At 41.0% G+C, this 18,120-nt stretch overlaps 1 protein-coding gene across 4 annotated transcripts in view; it reads right to left on the bottom strand.

Moving 5' to 3' along the window:
* The window catches only part of LOC144020796 (nuclear pore membrane glycoprotein 210-like), a 128,209-nt gene that overhangs the window by 96,972 nt on the left and 13,117 nt on the right, over window positions 1-18,120 (bottom strand). For 3 of the 4 annotated variants that reach the window (XR_013283972.1, XM_077524598.1, XM_077524597.1), the window contains exons 2-7: window positions 9,476-9,615; window positions 8,939-9,070; window positions 5,653-5,749; window positions 4,868-5,018; window positions 612-744; window positions 383-541 (exon numbers count right to left, since the gene is read on the bottom strand). Coding sequence is in view for 3 of the 4 variants with exons in the window: in XM_077524598.1 (XP_077380724.1) it covers window positions 383-541; window positions 612-744; window positions 4,868-5,018; window positions 5,653-5,749; window positions 8,939-9,070; window positions 9,476-9,615 (812 nt within the window). In the remaining variant the exon portion in view is untranslated. Of the gene's footprint in view, window positions 1-382; window positions 542-611; window positions 745-4,867; window positions 5,019-5,652; window positions 5,750-8,938; window positions 9,071-9,475; window positions 9,616-18,120 lie in introns of those variants that run through there. The other variant, XM_077524600.1, reaches the window with a different exon arrangement.

An 18,120-nucleotide genomic window follows, 5' to 3' on the forward strand; every position in this document is an offset into this window, starting at 1 on the left:
AAAGCATATCGGTCTATCTCTAGAATAAAGCAGTGCATGCTCGGCGCATCCACGATTATTTAACAAGGATTTTGGGGGCAAGTCCGAGCTCTCCTGTTCCTTGGTCTCGGTTTTTGTTTAAATAAATTTCCCCCCCAAAATGTGCTTTCTACTCAGCAGTGACTTTTTTTTTTGGATTCCTTTGTACATTTTTTTTACATGTACAACTTATAATCCAAAAAATGAGGTCCTACTCTGCTAGCAAGCTAAACAGTTCCATCAGTTTAGACTAATAGCACAAGTGAGAGTGCACATTAGCAGTGGAAGGAATCATGGTCTAGCACATAGCATTAACTTTTTAAGGCTACAACAGAGTGCAGACAAGAATATTTCAGAAGGATACTTTTATCTTCAAGCACGACCTTGATGTACCCCAGCTGAATGGCTGTAACCGTGGAGGTTCCTTGATCCAGACGTGCAACGGCCACACGTGGGTTCCCATTTATGTCGACCACGCTGTTCCAAAGGTGCAGCTTATATTGCTCACATGGCATTGGAAGCTCTTGACAAACATAGGGAAACAGAAACATACTATCTCAGTTTTACACACAAGCTCCATTCGACAGTCTTACCGTTTATCAAGCCATGTTTTATTCTCAAGACTTGGTATTGGATTGACGTTCCGACCATCAGGTAGACGTCATGTGAAGGGTTCAGCAAGATATTTTCGACAATCAGTAGTTTCACCTCAGTTGCATTCACACCCTGGAGCACAGACACCACAACAACGTCGTAACAGCTTCATCTTCAGGGGCATAAGCAGGTTTGCGTATAGATGACTTGTATAATTGAGTCCACACAAATTTTTGGGTCTCTGTACTGCCTGTCCACCCATCAGTGTGAAATTTGCCTATTTCTGAAAATCGGTTTGCGACCAAGCTTTTATTTCCACTCCACTGGAACAGAAACAATGAGGGCCAGCTAGAATTCAATCCACCTGGGCTGGGCACCCACTTTATTTGGGGGGGGACAAGGGTCCAATTATGACTTTTGGCCTCTGTCTTTTGGGATTGCCACAGTGACAGGGCTGAACTCGCCAATGGCGACTAAAAACCGCATCTTCCACTAGGTAGAGGTCGTTAAAAAAAAATTCATTTTTCGTCAATAGAGATCCTGTCATCACGTGACTTTCTCCGAACACTAGGGATGTCACGATAAGGGCAATATCGTGATATAGTGATATTAAAATGCCACAATATCATCGTCGTCATGTTGACAATATTTAAAAGGAACACATCTGTTAAAAAAGTCAGGTTGATTTCCATTTGTGCAGTTCCAGCACCCTCTAGTGGATATTTTATTAGTGCAATTTAATTTTCATTAGGGTTGTTTTGGCCTTCTATGTTTAAAATCTATGCTAATTGTCAGATGAAGGGGAACGTAATTTGCTTGTGAAGCGATCAATGTGTGCTTGCATTAGCAAGTAAGAGCTTCAATATTGTAAAAAAAAAAAAAAAAACTAATCCTAATAATGAAACTAACAAACTAAACTAAAACTGTCCATCCATCCATCCATCCATCCATCCATCCATCCATTTTCTTGGACGCTTATTCCTCACAAGGGTCGCGGGGGGCATCTCAGCTGGCTCTGGGCAGTAGGTGAGGTACACCCTAGACTGGTTGCCAGCCAATCACAGAAACTAAAACTAAGCATTTTTTAAAGAACTAAACTAATAAAAACTAACAGAACCACCCTGAAAATGAATAAAATCTAGCTAAAATAAAACAAATTCAAAAACTATACTAACCCTACTGTCATATTACAAATAAATTGGTTTATAGACTGTAGCATTTTTCTAAATATGCAAAAGCACAAAAAAAATTATTTGCACAATTTTTAGGACTAAACTCAATTTTTCTTCATAACGTTATGTGGCCCTTGCGTCCTTCTGATTTTCTGTATGTTGCCCTCAAATGAAAAGGTTTGGACACCCCTGCTGTAAAATGATATATAATACATGGACATACCTCAAAAATGGACAAAGTTACAGCCATTTTATTGTTGGAAGGTTGAAATCCCGAGTTTTGAGAAAAAGGTGTTTAAAGTTTTGGTACGCTTATTTTTCCAGTGTCCATAGCAACCAGTACCTTCGGAAAAAATATGAACCTGACATTTTCAGGAACTGGTTTCAGGTATTGGCTAGCAACCGCTCTAAATTGTCCCTTGCTGTGCTTGTGAGTGTGGATGGTTGTTCATCTCTGTGTGCCCTGTAATTGCCTGGAAACCAGTTGAGGGTGTACCCTGCCTACTGCCCGAAGACGGCAGGGATAGGCTCCAGCAGGCCTGCGACCCTTATGAGGAGTAAGCAGTTAAGAAAACGGATGGATCTTCAGGAACTGTTAAAATATCAGTGGGAAGTTAATTCCAATCATCCAATCCATCGTGCAAGATTTGAACCCTTTAAATCTTTACGAAGTTTGACCTCTCAACAGATGAAATCAGCCTCACATTAAAGCAACACTAAGGAATTTTCAGTTTACGCTGATTATGGTGTCTCCCTATGGACAAAAGCGGTAATGTTATGCCTGAAGGAAGACCACATATTTCTCATGAGGACAAGCTCATTGCACTTTTTTATTTTTTATTTATTTATTTTTTTTAGCTGAAATCCGGGCCAATGTTGATCCTTGACTGTCCTTTTATCCGGGTAGCTTCCCTTTTCCTTTTTTCTTTTTGTCTCCTCAGACAAAACTTTTCAGTTGTTTTGCAGCTACTGCCACGAAAAAGCAGTTAGTTTAAGTTTGGGAATGTGGTCGTCTGAATTAAAAGTAGAAATCAATTCCTTAAGAAAGAGATCCGGGAAGATTATCTATCTATCTTATTATATCTGGATTACAAAGCACGGTAACCGGATCAACGACGCATTATACTACAATGTATGATGTCGTGTTTTGCCTGTGTCATTCTGTCCACTTTTGTGCAAGGTTACATTATGGTGTACTTCGACTTATTTTGGTTGCTACGTCCATCCATCCATTATCTGAACCGCTTATCCTCACAACATTTACATCAACTATTTGTGACGAACGTTTATGGCGAGGAAATCCTGGATGGGTTGAATAAATAGGTGCATGATGCGGCGCTAGCTTGCAGCTAAGCTAAAAACAAAACAAAACAAAAAAACTCCCGAGTTACGATGCATACTGTCTAATAATTGTTTATTTTTATACACTTTTGTTAAATTTTTTACCTTTGTGCTGATGGGAAATGATACTAGAGACATAAAGAAGGCTATTTGTGGAGAAATCTCAAAATCGACAATTTTGTCCAGTCTAAAATTGTCAGTATCACAGTATTAATCCTTCTGACATGCGGATCCTTTTGCTGGAGCGGGTCACATACAATGACCTGTGAACAATTCAGCTTATAAAAAGCCGTTCAGAATGCATTGTGTTTATATCTTGGGGGCTTATTCCAAAAAAAACAAATCTGGCATGAAGGAAAACTGCAAGAAAGCTGCTGTAATGGCTATTAAAACTGGGCGTATCTTTCTGAGGGGCCTATTCACTAAAGGTTTGCGTCGCCTTTGCACCGCGCTAACCGGCAAAAATGGAGCAATCTGCGAGCACCCAATTCACTAAACACGCGCAGATGGGGAAATCCGTCACGAAGTGCTCTGCCGAACAGATTGCGTCACGGTGCGCCAGTGTTATTTGCGCGTATGTAAATGAGGAAATTTGCATACATTTGACGCAAAATATGCCCACCCCAATGCAAATGAGATTCATTGATATGCAGCGTCAAATTCACGAACGCCAGCGCAAATAGCCACACTGCGTTTGCGTGACGCAAATAACGTTTTTGGAAAGCATCTATTAACCTGACGCACCTCGATCTCCGGCAGTGCATGCCATTTGCCGCACAACATGCGTGGCTGATCACGCGGAGAGGAGAAAAAGAGAGAGAGAGAGAGAGAGAGAGAGAGAGAGAGAGAGAGAAAGCGAGAGGGGGAAATATTTCTGTGTTAGTTTAGGACACATAACGTAACCCGGGCTGATCGGCAATGGCGGGGAGGCAATTTACGATCATTCTTATGTGCCAGATGCAAACTGTACACCCCACGCCAACCTCTGAAAATATATTTTTCAAAAACGATCGCACCAATAATTTGTACTTCATGAATGAATGACGTCGTTGTCGTCCTCTCTGCTCTATACAGCTTAATGGCGCTATGAACGCTTACTCTCGGTCCAACCTCGCTTTCTGATAATGTCATCTTTCTCGCAACTGTTACTATAACAACCATGTCCTTGGCGCAAATCCATTGCCATGTGTGGTAAATCAGGTGCAAATTTGCTCCAAGCTGTCAGTTTTGTGGGCGTGTTTGCGCCGGTATATGATTAGAGCAATATCCTTAGTGAATAGGTGGGTAACTGGGTGCAGACTGCGGGTGCAGTTGTGGTGCAATATTTCGCGCTATTACCGGACACAGCGCATTCTTAGTGAATATGCCCCAGAGTTGTTTATCTACTCATGTCTCCATAACAAATGAATGAAATTGGAAATGTCATTTTCCTGATTGAAAACAATACATAAAGAGTTTATAACTGAAAATGGGCCATCATGGCCGGAGTGGTCATATAACTTTTATTTTGGATGGATTTTTATGATTGTCATATAGCGGCCATCAACTTGTGAAATTAGAATTCAGGTAGGGATGAACGATTATCCAATGTTGCTATATTTAGATCCCGACACCAGTGGAGGCTTGCGGTCACACGAGGCCACAATTGAAATTCTTCTCGTCTTCTAACACTAGGAAATCCTGCAGGTGAAACTCGGGCAATACATTTGAATATTGGAGCTAGAAAAGAAAATTTATCTTACGTGATACAGTGATTCCTGGATTTTGGCCTTCACTTTAGCATATCCTATTTTCAGGCCGGACACCAAAATGATATTGCCCTGTTTTGCAACACGTTCCATTTCAGTTATGTATCCAGGAGGTGTAAATGTGGACTCAGAAAACTTGAGAAACCTTGAGAAGAGACAAGACACATCAATGTAAACTTAGCAGTCATTTGCATTTGAACCAAAAGCATAAGGCAAAATACCTTGTGTAGCCTTGAGTTACTGACAAGTTCAATTCATTCCATGGCCGCACTCATATCTCATACCATTCTTCCACATTGAATGATAATGCAGTTAATCCAGCCTCCCAAAACACCCACAATACATTTTGTTGTGTACTCAAGAATATAATACTACACCGACACACACAGTAAATACACCTTTTCTTTGTCCTCCATATAACCTGCAAAGGCAGAAAATGGACGCACAAAATATAACTAACTAATATGTTCTTCTTCTTTGCCTTCTACTGACAGTTGGCAAACCAGTTTGATGTCGCATTACTGCCACCAACTGATACTGTCCTTCCAATGCAAGGAAACCAATGTGAATTGCTATTGGCTGGACGTTGTGAAGTGTGTTGCACCATCTAGTGGTGGGGTTCTGAAGGGCACTCGTATCTCGAATTTTTATCGTGTATATATCTTCTGCATCCATCCCTCCATCCATTTTCTTAACTGCTTGCTCCTCATTGTGATAATAAATCTAAACTGTGTAATTCCATTGCTGCTAAATCATGCCGATAGTAAAGGAAGACCTACCGTAATAAATCAGAAGAATCAGAGAATCCTTTTACAGCCATATCTTTCACTAAACTCCAGTCAAACGTCATACCTGCAAGAGTGCTGAAGGTATTTCCTGTGAAAGTCATGACCAAAGATTAAACAAGTGGGTATGTAACATTTGCAATGGGGGATATTTGCTTGTATTTGTTGCTTAACGGCTACACATGAAAGATTTTGAGGACATCCAACTGACACTCCTAATTGGTACTAAATTAGCCAGCACAAAACCAAGAGGCATTTGATTACTGGATCCTACAGTTCACTTCAAATAATTAATCAAAAGGCCAAAGTCAATGAAACAAAAAACATGATGCCCTAGAGAAGGGGTCACCAACTGTTTTGAAAGTGAGAGCTACTTCTCGTTTATTGATTTATGCAAAGGTCTATGAGTTTCATGCACACTTTTGAAACAAATTTGATCAAATTTCATTCAATTAAGTTTTTATTACTTCATCTATGTGAAGACATGTTAATCATTTCACATAGCGTAATTGTCAATTATGATAAGGTAGGAAATTGCTACACATCAACATGCAATACTTGACGTTTATACATTATGGCAAGTGTTTTTTTTGTTTTTTTTACAGATGATCACATTGACAATACTCCAAGGAAATAGAGGTAAGATCGAACCTAAAAAATCCAGCCCGACCCGACCCAGGCCCGTGGGCATTAAAGCCCGACCCGACCCGAGCCCGACCAATTAGCATATTTTCCGCACTATAATGCACACCTCGTTATAAGGCGCACCTTCCATAAATGACATATTCTAAAACCTTTTCCATATATAAGGCGTACCGCATTATAAGGCGCACCGCATTATAAGGCGCACCTTCAATGAATGACATATTTTCAAACTTTTTCCATATATAAGGCGCTACAGTAGAGGCTGCCGTTACATTATGCATCCATTAGATGGTGCTGCACTAAAGGGAATGTCAACAAAAGAGTCAGATAGGTCAGTCAAACTTTATTAATAGATTACAAACCAGCTTTCTGACAAATCCATTCACTCCCAAAATGAATAAACAGCTGTTTTATTATATTCTCTGAGGTAAAGTATTAATATTAGCTAGCGATCCAAGATGGCGGGATCTTCTGCGCATGCGTGTCACCGATCGTGCAGGGTCACCGATAGCGTCTTGACAGCGAGACCTGTGGCGGCTCAATATTGATCCATATATAAGGCACACTGGACTATAAGGCGCAGGGTCAGCTTTTGAAAAAATTGAAGGCTTTTAGGTGCACCTTATAGTGCGGAAAATACGGTAACTTGATTTACAGGCCCGAGCCCGAAGCAAACCCGAAATTTTAATTTATCCCATAGTATTTTTGGCAGAAAAAAACGCAAGATTTTTTAAGGTTAAAATAATCTACATATTTTTATGATCATGATAAACACATTTGCACAACGAAATAATGCTGGAACACAGAATAAGAGGCCAGGCAAAGAAAGTGAAAGAGAGATCTTGATGCGCACTCGCTTAATTACGGGGAGAAATACTGCAGCGCCGCATTCTCTGTTTTATCCAGTATAAGAGATCAACCACTGCCATGTTGCAACAAGCTGTTTCCCCCACAGTTTTAAACAGGTGTGTGAATCATGATAAAACTTAGCTATATTCTAATGCTAATTGCTGCAAAACGGAAACAGATAGAAATATACTTTTTTTTCTTGATGAAAGGAGAGACTAATCTTTCTGTTGGTCGGTTCCATCTTTTTATAACAATAGAACACAATATTCTGTCGGCCTTGCAAAAATCAGTCAAAATCCATTAAAACAGCGGGGAGCGAAGGGGGTTGCTTGAGTGAAAATGGTCAAAGTGTTGCCGTGTTACATTTGCATTCATGTTATTTTTTGTAACAGTATGATTACAGTTTAGCTCCATAATTTAGGGTTAGCCCACAAATAACGAAAATCTGTGTATAATTGACGGCAGAAGTTGTATACCATTATTTTACCGATCCGGCCCACTTGGTAATGTATTGTCCTCCATATGGCCCCTGAGCTAATATGAGTTTGACACCCCTGCTGTAGCATTTTCCTAAATATGTAAAAGCACAAATAAATTATTTGTACAATTTTTAGGACTAAACACAATTTCTCTTCCTAACATTATGTGGCCCTTGCGTCCTTCTGATTTTCTGTATGTGGCCCACATATGAAAAAGTTTGTGGACACCCCTGCCCTAGAGTCTTAAACAGAAAGCATCAGACCGATTTTGTGGCCTAGTTTCTGTTTAGTTTCTCTTTTGAAATTCTCTTGTACATGGAACAGAGGTTACGGGGTTATACATGTAACATGAATATAGTTTTTCATATCTGTCCATAGATTATTTTGGTATTATTCTTTTCTTGTAAATATGAAGGGTATATATTTTATTTACAAGTTGGAAATATGTGATATTAACCTATATGTGTTGCAATGTAATTTGTGTGGTGGTGGGTTGTTGGACCCCATTGTATAAGCTATAAGCTTCTGAGGGTGTCCATTTTCCACAGTAAATAATTGTATCACTAGGTTCTTGACTGTATTCGAATGCACTGTGGAAATAAACAAACAAACAAACAAACAAGGTACAACCGGCGTGGATCAAATATTGTTATTGATAAATTGGTATTGACATTGAAATTGATAAATCTTTACAACAGCAAATAAGCAATCCATAAGTGTTGTGAAAAGTGAATATAAATACTAGGGATAGACCGATTATCGGCGCCGGCCGATTATCGGCGCCGATATTTGGCATTTTGACAAATATCGGCATCGGCCATGTTTTGAATCTGAAGGCCGATAAAGCTCACTGAGCAGGGGATACTTGCGTACGTAGCGAATTTGGGGTTTTCATCAGGATTTGTAAGATGTTCGCAGTCAGTTTTTATTTGTCGTAAACACATTTGGAACATATTCACACAATTTTTCACCGCGCAAATCTTTTTGAAACGTTTTTACGAACCCTAACAAAAACCCCAAATGAGCTACATTCACATGAATTTGTTACTCAGTGAGAAATTATATATAGTTTGAAAGAATTCCCCCCCCCTCCCAATTTTACTGCAAATGAATATCGGCTTGAAATATCGGTTATCGGCCGACTTGACTACAAATAATCTGTATCGGTATCGGCCTTGAAAAAACCATATCGGTCTATCACTAATAAATACATGAATTAAGACCAGCCTGGATGTGCTAATTAGCTTGGTTAAGGAGTACTTAACAAAGCGCTAGCAGGCTATAATGTAAGCTTATCTCATGGGCACCTTCCGAGTCCAGCGCATTAACTTCGAGTGCAAGGGGTGAGCCCGCCAGGTATAGCTCTCGGGCGGTGGACACAATGATGATATCACAAATCACGTCGACGATTGCATCACAGCGCAGTACCCGTCTTGATACTGTGAATGAAGGAGGTCAACACATTTTAGACACAAAGTGCATAACTACAAAAAAAGCTCAAATGGGTTTGTTGTTTGTTGCTAAAAAGCATAGAAATGTACTTGAATCATATACTGGATATACTGTGGCTATGATTGTGTACAAGGCTGGCTTTTGAGGAAGACTTTTGAAATGGATGTGAGAGAACCACTGTGCATTTGCCATTTTTATCCCAATGCATGCACATGCCAAGCTGTCATAAGAGCATAACAACACTTCTGGGTGAACAAAAAATGCAGAAACAACTGCACAATAAAGAGGGAAGGACAGGGTGTGTTATGCACTATATGAGTAATTTGATGATTGTGTAGATTTTCTGCATGAAGTACAGCACAATGAATTTGGGATTATCTATCGATATTTACCAACATCTTCAGCAAAAATGACGCTGGTCAGTCTAGAGGACTGCGTGGATTGACCTTGAAGAAAAGCTCTCCTGGAGCAGCCTCGGCTAGTCTCTTCATCGATGGGATGGACGCTTACTACTTCTGGTCGAGTTGATGTCCTGGAAGAATATGGATACACTGAATATATTGGTCAAGCACAGTCAAGTTAAGTGGTTTTGCTTATCAGCCTTGAAATAAAATTTCAAAAATACTCAGTAAGAAAAATTACAGTGGAAGTATACTGTTTCATTCATGCATTTAGTTTTGAACGTTTACATTTTTGCTTCCAGGACAGCAACATCTGAGATAGGGCAAAAAACATGATTCTGGATTTTGACATGCTTTCATTTCCACATTATGTTCTTTGTTCATACTTTAAACCAAGCATGGAAACCTACAACCAACAGGAAAGCATTTGATCTGACTCATGATGCTATTTTGAAAACAACCAAAACAAACTCGGAGGAACCACTCAAAAAGGTCAAAAGCACATGGTAAATACACTTACAGTAAGAGTCAGAAGATTGCAATGTATTAAGCCAGGGGTGTCCAAACTTTTTCATTTGAGGGCCACATACAGAAAATCAGAAGGACGCAAGGGCCACATAATGTTATGAGGAGAAATTTGTGGTTTAGCATATTTAGAAAAATGATACAGCATACCATTTTATTTGTAATATGGCAGTAGTGTTATTATAGTTTTGGAATTTATAATTTTAGTTAGTTTTTTTTAAATTAGTTTTCAGTAGGGATGTAACGATATCCAAATATCACAATATGATATTATGATATGAAGCTCACGAGACGATAATTATCACGATATTGTGGGGAGGTTGGCGATATTTAAAAAAGGTCACAGTATTGTAAAAAAAAAACCCCCACAATATTGTGCTTTTGTACATAACATCAATAAATATAAACTACCTTCAATCTCTACTAACACTTAATATTGAAGCACTTCAAAGCATTTTACAATCCCCTTCATCTGACAATTAGTCAGTTTATTTAGTCATTATTTCGCTAGTTTTAGTTAACTAAAATAACCTTTAATAGCACCTATGTTTTTCAACACCCTCCCTTCTTACTTTTACCATCTCCAAACATTTTTGTTTTTATTTTATTTGAACTGAGTCAAATGCCATTTTTAGCATATGTCGCGGGCAAAAATGGCATAAAAATGGATGGCGGGCCGCAATGGCCCCTGGGCAGTAGTTTGGACACCTCTGTAATTAAGCCAAATCTCCAAGGTGGTTCAGTAAGAAAAACAAGTTACAACTAAAAGTCAGTCTTTTAGTACTTTATGCAAAATGGGCAGCTCAGAACAGACCATGGATTGAAGAAGTGACTTTTGACCTATCCCTGACAGCAGGTACAGCTTTTACACAGGATACCCTCTCCTGACACTACCCACACCTTTACATCCTGACTTGGGACTGGCAGTGTCTGGGCATCAGCGTACAGCATCTTGGGCCAGTTGGGACCCAAACCAATATCAATATTGACCTGGATTTGAACCTCCGTCGCCATTTTCAATGTCATCATGTTATCCACTGAACCATCCAGCCACCAAGAAACACGATCAATATAGTATGGAAATCCAGACTGATTGCTCAAAAGGGTGTTCTCCAAACAGAGGCCGGGTAGAGTTGCCAAAAACTGTACTGAAGTATAATGACCAAGTAATCCTCCAATTGAGTACTTGAAAGTACTGGGTAACTCGTGAAAAACGTATTATTATTATTATTATTATTATTATTATTATTATTATTATTATTTTATTATTATTATTATTATTAATATCATCCATCCATTTTATCAACCGCTTGCTCCTCACAAGGCTTGCGGGGAGTGCTGGAGCCTATCTCAGCTGGCTTTGGGCAGTAGGCGGGGTACACCCTGGACTGGTTGCCAGCCAATCGCAGGGCACACAGAGACGAACACGCATCCACACACACAAGCACACCTTCGGAGCACCCAATTAACCTGCCATGCATGTCTTTGGAAGGTGGGAGGAGACCGGAGCACCCGGAGAAGACCCACGCAGGCACGGTGAGAACATGCAAACTCCACCCAGGAAGGCCGGAGCCTGGATTCAATCTTGCGTCCTCAGCACTGGGAGGCAAACGTGCTAACCAGTCATCCACCGTGCCACCTTCAATGATGGGTTCAGTGTAGGTTTTGACTGCACGCCCCCACACTTCAATGCAATAGGGCAGGTATGGAACAATCAGTTAATGATATGGCAATAACAAAGCAATCTTATTCAATGATTCTTTAAACTTGTGCAAAACGGCTACGGTTTGGGCTACCTTATATTTGACATAATTTATATGCGCTTTCCATGTTAAATGTTCATCAATTGTGATACCTAGAAACTTTTTTTTTATTAGACCTTTCTATTTCTATACTATGCACAGTCAGTGTTGCGTCAACATCAAAATTTCTACAACTGAAAATTATAAATCTGGTTTAACTAAGGGTGTATTCTGACCTGCACTCAGGGCGCTAGCCATTTTGGTGCCCTAAGTATAAATGTTTTGTGGTGCCCCTCCCCCAACCCTCCGTCCCTACACCCCATCACCCCTCCCCTGGTAAAAATGAACAATATCTGAGTATTTGTCAGTTTTGCTTTATTAAACAAAATAACTTGTAAGTAGGGCTGGGTTTAAAATATCGATATATCGCTATCATATCGATACACCTTTTCATATCCCAATATCGATACATAAAACCATGTATCAATATATCGACCCCCACCCCCCCTTTTGTCAATTTATTTACACAGCCTGTGCTGTGGTTGTAATTTATTTAAATTATTATTTATTGTTTTTATAAGTCCATGTTAAATAAAACATATTAATGTAACTGCAATGGATTCAATTCCTAATGTAAATATTCATATTCTTACTAATGCATTAAATTAGAGCAAGAAGTTTCTACTCTTTGCAGCATTGGTACTTTTGACTGTCTAAAATATGTGCTGCATAAATTCCTCAACTGAATCGAAAATCGTTGTGAATCATGAATTGAATCGGGCCCTTGTGAATCGAATTAAATCGATTCTGGAAATCTGAATCGATATCCAGCCCTACTTGTAAGTGTCAATATTGAAGTTTTAAAAATGTTCACAAAAATAAGTGATAAATAAGTCTTTATAAAACACCAACAATGGCACCAAATACTCAAATAAATAAAGCTAAATAAATGAAAATAAAAAATAAAACTAAATGCCACTACTATTAACAAATAAACATCTGGAAATAAACATGAAGTGCAAGCAAGTTAGTAGAGGCCCTACAGAGGCACATGTCTACATTTCTGGGCAAAATCGGCTATCAGGTCATCATATGACAGCTTTTGTGCAATTTCTGCATTTATGTTTAGGGTATGAAATACTCCTTGAACATATTGAAGCATTGATCCTGTATTCAGAAATACAAGACAATATTCAGGGATTCTACAATGAAATATGGTTTTCAACCATGGTACAAACATTTTCTAAATTGATTATGGTATTGTGCAGGCCTATATTTAAAACACAGGTACATGAAAATTTTAATAATCTACCTTTTTAGAGAAGGACTGATAGGGCACCTATGTAAAAATTCTGGACGTAATGTTAAAGCTATGAATATGAAATGAGGAAATATACTTAGCCTTAAGATGATGATGATGATGATGATGATGATTATCATTATTATTATTATTACTACAGTATTATTATTAGTAGTAGTAGTACTATTATTATTATTTACAAATTACACTTTCACCAGTACATGCCGCTCTTGGCCTAGGAACCCCTTGAAAATGTCGGCATACTCGTTGGCGTTCCATATGAAACAATATTCTCTCGTCACATTCCAGTTAACATACAGTATAATGAACGTGCTGGTCACAACCATTCCACTGCGGCGGTTTGGAGTGTTTTTGTTTGTTTGCTTGTTTGTTTGTTTGTTTGTTTTTGCTAACGGTGGTCATGTAAACGTGGCTGTTACAAAATAAACAAACAAATTGTCATTGTCATACCTGCAAGTGATGCGCGAGCATCATCTCGTTTTTTCTTTTCCTCTTTTCCGCCCCCAATTCTTGATGCCATTGTGATGACATGTCCAGATATCCAAGAATAAACTTCTGCCAAATTTGCGATTGAAGCATAAAGTGCACCCCACCACCCTCCCCCTTTCCCTAGTAGTTTGCTTCGTTGCAGCAAAAGAGCAACCCGCCCCCCTCCCCCTTTCCCTAGTAGTTTGCTCCGTTGGAGCAAAGGTGCACCCACCCCCTCCCCCTTTTCCTAGTACAGTAGTTTGCTCCGTTGGAGAAAAAGTGCACCCCGCAGCCCTCCCCCTTTCCCTAATAGGAACAAACTACTAGGGGAGGGGGGGCACCAACGTAGACCAGCGATACCGCTCGTCGAGTAAATAATGCTACGTTATTTTTTGTATTTATTAACATGCTTTACAAGCTTTTATTTTAAATATTAGACACTGATATTATAATTACTAATATGATTATTTTTACAGGCTTGATTTGTTTTTTGGTGCCCCCTAGGCAGTTGATGCCCTACGTGCAGTGCGTGATAAGCGTATGCGGAGCGCCGTGTCTGCCTGCACTGTTTGGTCCGCTTTAAACGAAACAGAGTTCGTTTCCCACACTGATCCGGACCTTTTGTGCAGGTCTGAATATACATAAACGAATCCTGGAGCGGGGCAAACAAGCAGACCGAGAACCACTTTTGAAGTGGTCTCGGTCCACTTCCAAACGCACTCGGTGCGGTTCACTTCGCAGTCTGAATACAAATCACGGCTGATCCACACCAAATGCAGGACATGTGCGCCTTTTGGGGCTTAACAAGCCACTGTAGCCAAGCATCGTGTGGCAAGAATATTGCCCGGTAGTTAATATTGTGCTAAATTCATTCATAAATCATGCATATTCCTTTTAGCCACGTTGCTGTCGTCATGTTGTGGTGGGGGCGGGGCATGCGAAGTGCACCGGCTCCTCTAACTCCGTTCCAAAATTAGAAACAGCGTTGCGGAACCTCCGTTGAATGAGCTTCTCTTGACGATTGCAAATATCTTACATCTAATAATGCCACAAATATGCCTAAAAGTAATGCAGCACGTCGGAATGTCATGTTTTCCTCTATTTCCGGGTTTCGTTATGCGTTCAGCGATCGTAATTTTTGTCCAATGGGGGCACAGATTGTCACGCAGGTCGACATGATTACGCAATGTCCACTTGCAAAAAGCACAGTGTGAATACAAACCGTACCAAACGGAAAAAAAAAAGAGAGAGAGAATCCGATTTTGGTCCGGACCAAACGAGCGGACGAAAGGTCTGAATACACCCTAATATTTATAGAACGTCTATTGACGTTGAACCACTTCATAATATTCCTAAACTCTCTCTCTAATACTAGTTGTAATACATTATATATAATTTTCCTGGCACAATTACATATAAAACAGGAAAAGGCAGCTCAGCATATGAAATAGGTGTTAGTTTTGATTTCATTTAACATTTGTTCTTTAAATTCAGTTAATTTTAGAGTGGGTTTGTTAGTGTCCGGTTTTTATTGTATTATGTAATAAAGTATCATTTCCAAACAAAAAATAATAATAATAATAAACCGGAAAATCTCATGTATACAAATTAAATAAAAAAAGATGCAATTTTCACAATAATTATAGTTTTAGTGAAGTTTAAGTTATTTTGTTGATTTCCATTAACTACTATAACCTTGCAATCTTAAGCCTCCTTAAGTCATTAAGCCTTAAATTCCCAGTGGAAATCAATTATTAATATTTATGTATCCTCTCAAGAACTAATCCAAGGTTCTTTCAATGAGGAAGAGAGTGCTAACCATTTTTGTACTACTTCACAAGGTTACTTCCTGGGGACGAGGTCGCTACTGCCTCCTTCCTAATGTACACGAACAAAAGTGACAGAGTGGCTGTTCAGTTGCACTTAGGAAGGAGATATTTTCCGGCTATTTCGGTTACAGGTCTCTCTCACATGAGGTCTCTCTCGCATGCAACCCACAGATGCTGCATGCAAAGTAGTGTAATAGACCTTTTGCACGTGGCGTCACAGCCCTGATAGGAACGACCCCTCAGGGACGCTGGACGGCAAAAGAGCCACTTGCCTATATTGACACCGTTGAAACTTGTACAGCGTATAATCCTGTATCTTATCGAGTATGTTCTAAAATGGTCATATTTTGCTGTGCAGTCGGTTGTACAAATAGACAAAGGTGTAAACCAAACGTAACTTTTTATCGCATACCTACTGATGAAGATAAATGATGTCGATGGGTCGCCGTAATCAATCTAAAGGACCCCGGTTAGCCCTTACAGCATAGACCCTTCTGGTTGACGTCACTGCTTAGCTACCACTCATCCTCCTGGAGGACAACCCTCCATAATGAATATATGGAGAGAGCTTTATTTTTGACAAACATATTCGTTTAAAGGTGGGAAATATGTCAAGTGTCACAAAAAAACAAAAAAAACAAAAACAAAAACGTCCCGAGTAGGTCACTACATTACTACGACTCACTGGAACCAGCTTTTCGGAATTGCTATCTATTAAAACTGGAGTTGGTTGGAGGGCAAGGTCCCTGCATTGCTTTTGGTTGATACAGTACGTCGCTCAATACTTTAATGGTGTAAATTGTCATTCATTAAATCGTTTGGGAATACTGAAACCCTCACACTATCTTTGTCACGCCGCCACCAGAGTGGCGGTTCATGCTTTTGTTTTACAGTCATGTTCCTGTTTTATTTTGATAGTCCTGACTCTACTCTCACCCCAGGTCACTTACCCTTCCTGCAGCTCAATGATTACCGGTCCACGCCCATGATCAGCACCACCTGTTTCCAATCAACCCTGCAATAAAAGCCATCAGCCTTCTCCCTCAGTTTGCCGAAGTGTCACATCTCAGTGCATGGAAGCGTCCTCACAGCCCTCGTACCACAGTCCTTGTTTTATGCTTTGCCTTGCCTTGCCTTGCCTTGTCTTGCGCCTTTAGTTTGCCCTTGTTTTCCTCCCTGGTGGAGCGCCTTTTGTTGTCCCTGTTTTTGAGTGCCCTTTTTTGTATCTCCAGTTTGGAGCTCTTTTTGTTCAGCCCTTTTTCCCTCTTTGAGAGGCGTTTTGAGTTTCGTGCGATTAAAGTTGCAGCCTTGTTGGCCAACTTTCATTCTGCGTCTGAGTCCTACCTCCTCTCGTCGTGTCAGTACACTTCGGCCAGCATGGACCCAGCAGAAAAGTTGGAGGCTGCACTACGTAGACAGGCCGCCCGCCTGTCGCACCTGGAGGAGGTCCAGCAAGCCATGGCCACCCGGATAGGTGAACTTGCTGACAGGTGCAGGAGCTGGTGAACCACCTGCAACACTCCACGCCAACCGTCACGAAACCGGAAGCAGCTGAATCCCCGATCCCGACTCCAGCCTTGGCCGGGGCTGGAATGAGACTGGCTTCCCCGGAGCGATACTCGGGAGAACCAGGACATTGTCAGGCATTCCTGACCGAATGTGACATTCACTTCGAACTCTCACCACAGGCATTTCCCACAGACCGTTCCCGCGTGGCCTTCATGATTTCCCACCTGACGGGACGAGCCAGAGACTGGGCCACCGCGGAATGGGCACGGCACTCCCCGACTTGCTCAACCGCAGCCGGGTTTAGCAGGGCTCTCCGCCTCGTTTTTGATCCAACCAACATGGATCGAGAGAAGACGCGAGAACTCAGCTATCTCAGACAAGGCAGAGAATCGGTTAATGATTACGCCATCCGATTCCGAACTCTAGCAGCCAAGAGTGGCTGGAACGACACAGCTCTCTTTGACCACTTTTTGAAGGGACTCACAACCTCCATGCAGGAACTCTTGCTTCCAAATGACTTACCTGGACTCATTGATTTCGCTTGCCATCCGCACTGATCATCGGAGGCGGGAGCTCAAGCAGAGCAGCGGACTCCAAAGGATACCTGATTCGGGACCCCTCCAGCATCCACTGGCAAGTGAGTCATCACGATATGCGTTTCCCCAGTCAGCCACCGCGAGGGAGGTCAGTGGAAATGACGAGGAACCCATGCAGCTTGGTCGGACCCAGCTAACCATCGAGGAGCGACAGCGTCGCCGCCAAGAAGGCCGTTGCTACTATTGTGGTGAACTTGGTCATCTGGTGGGATCTTGCACCGTGAAGAGAGGTCCACCGGTGAGTTTCCCGTCACCCCGTCCTGCTAAGACTCAAAGAATCACGCAAGTCAGGATAAGTCACCATGCTAGGACCATAGACCTGCCAACCCTCATCGACTCCGGATCCGACGAGAGCCTCATGGACTGGGGCCTCGTGAAACAGCTACGGGCCACCATCGAACCCCTTCCCCTAACCGTCCAGGCCAGAGCGCTTAATGGCAAGGAACTCTTTTGCATCACCCATATCACAGAGCCTCTCGAGGTCCATATTGGGCAGCACCAAGAATTCATTCGTTTCCATGTTTTTCGATCATCGTCACACACATTGGTATTGGGACATCCCTGGTTGCGGTTGCAAAACCCCCGCATCGACTGGCGATCCGGGAACGTACTGGAATGGGGAAAAGACTGTTTGGATCACGTCTTG

The sequence above is a fragment of the Festucalex cinctus genome, chromosome 6 (genome assembly GCF_051991245.1).
Source record: "Festucalex cinctus isolate MCC-2025b chromosome 6, RoL_Fcin_1.0, whole genome shotgun sequence".
NCBI classification, from domain to species: Eukaryota; Metazoa; Chordata; class Actinopteri; order Syngnathiformes; family Syngnathidae; genus Festucalex; species Festucalex cinctus.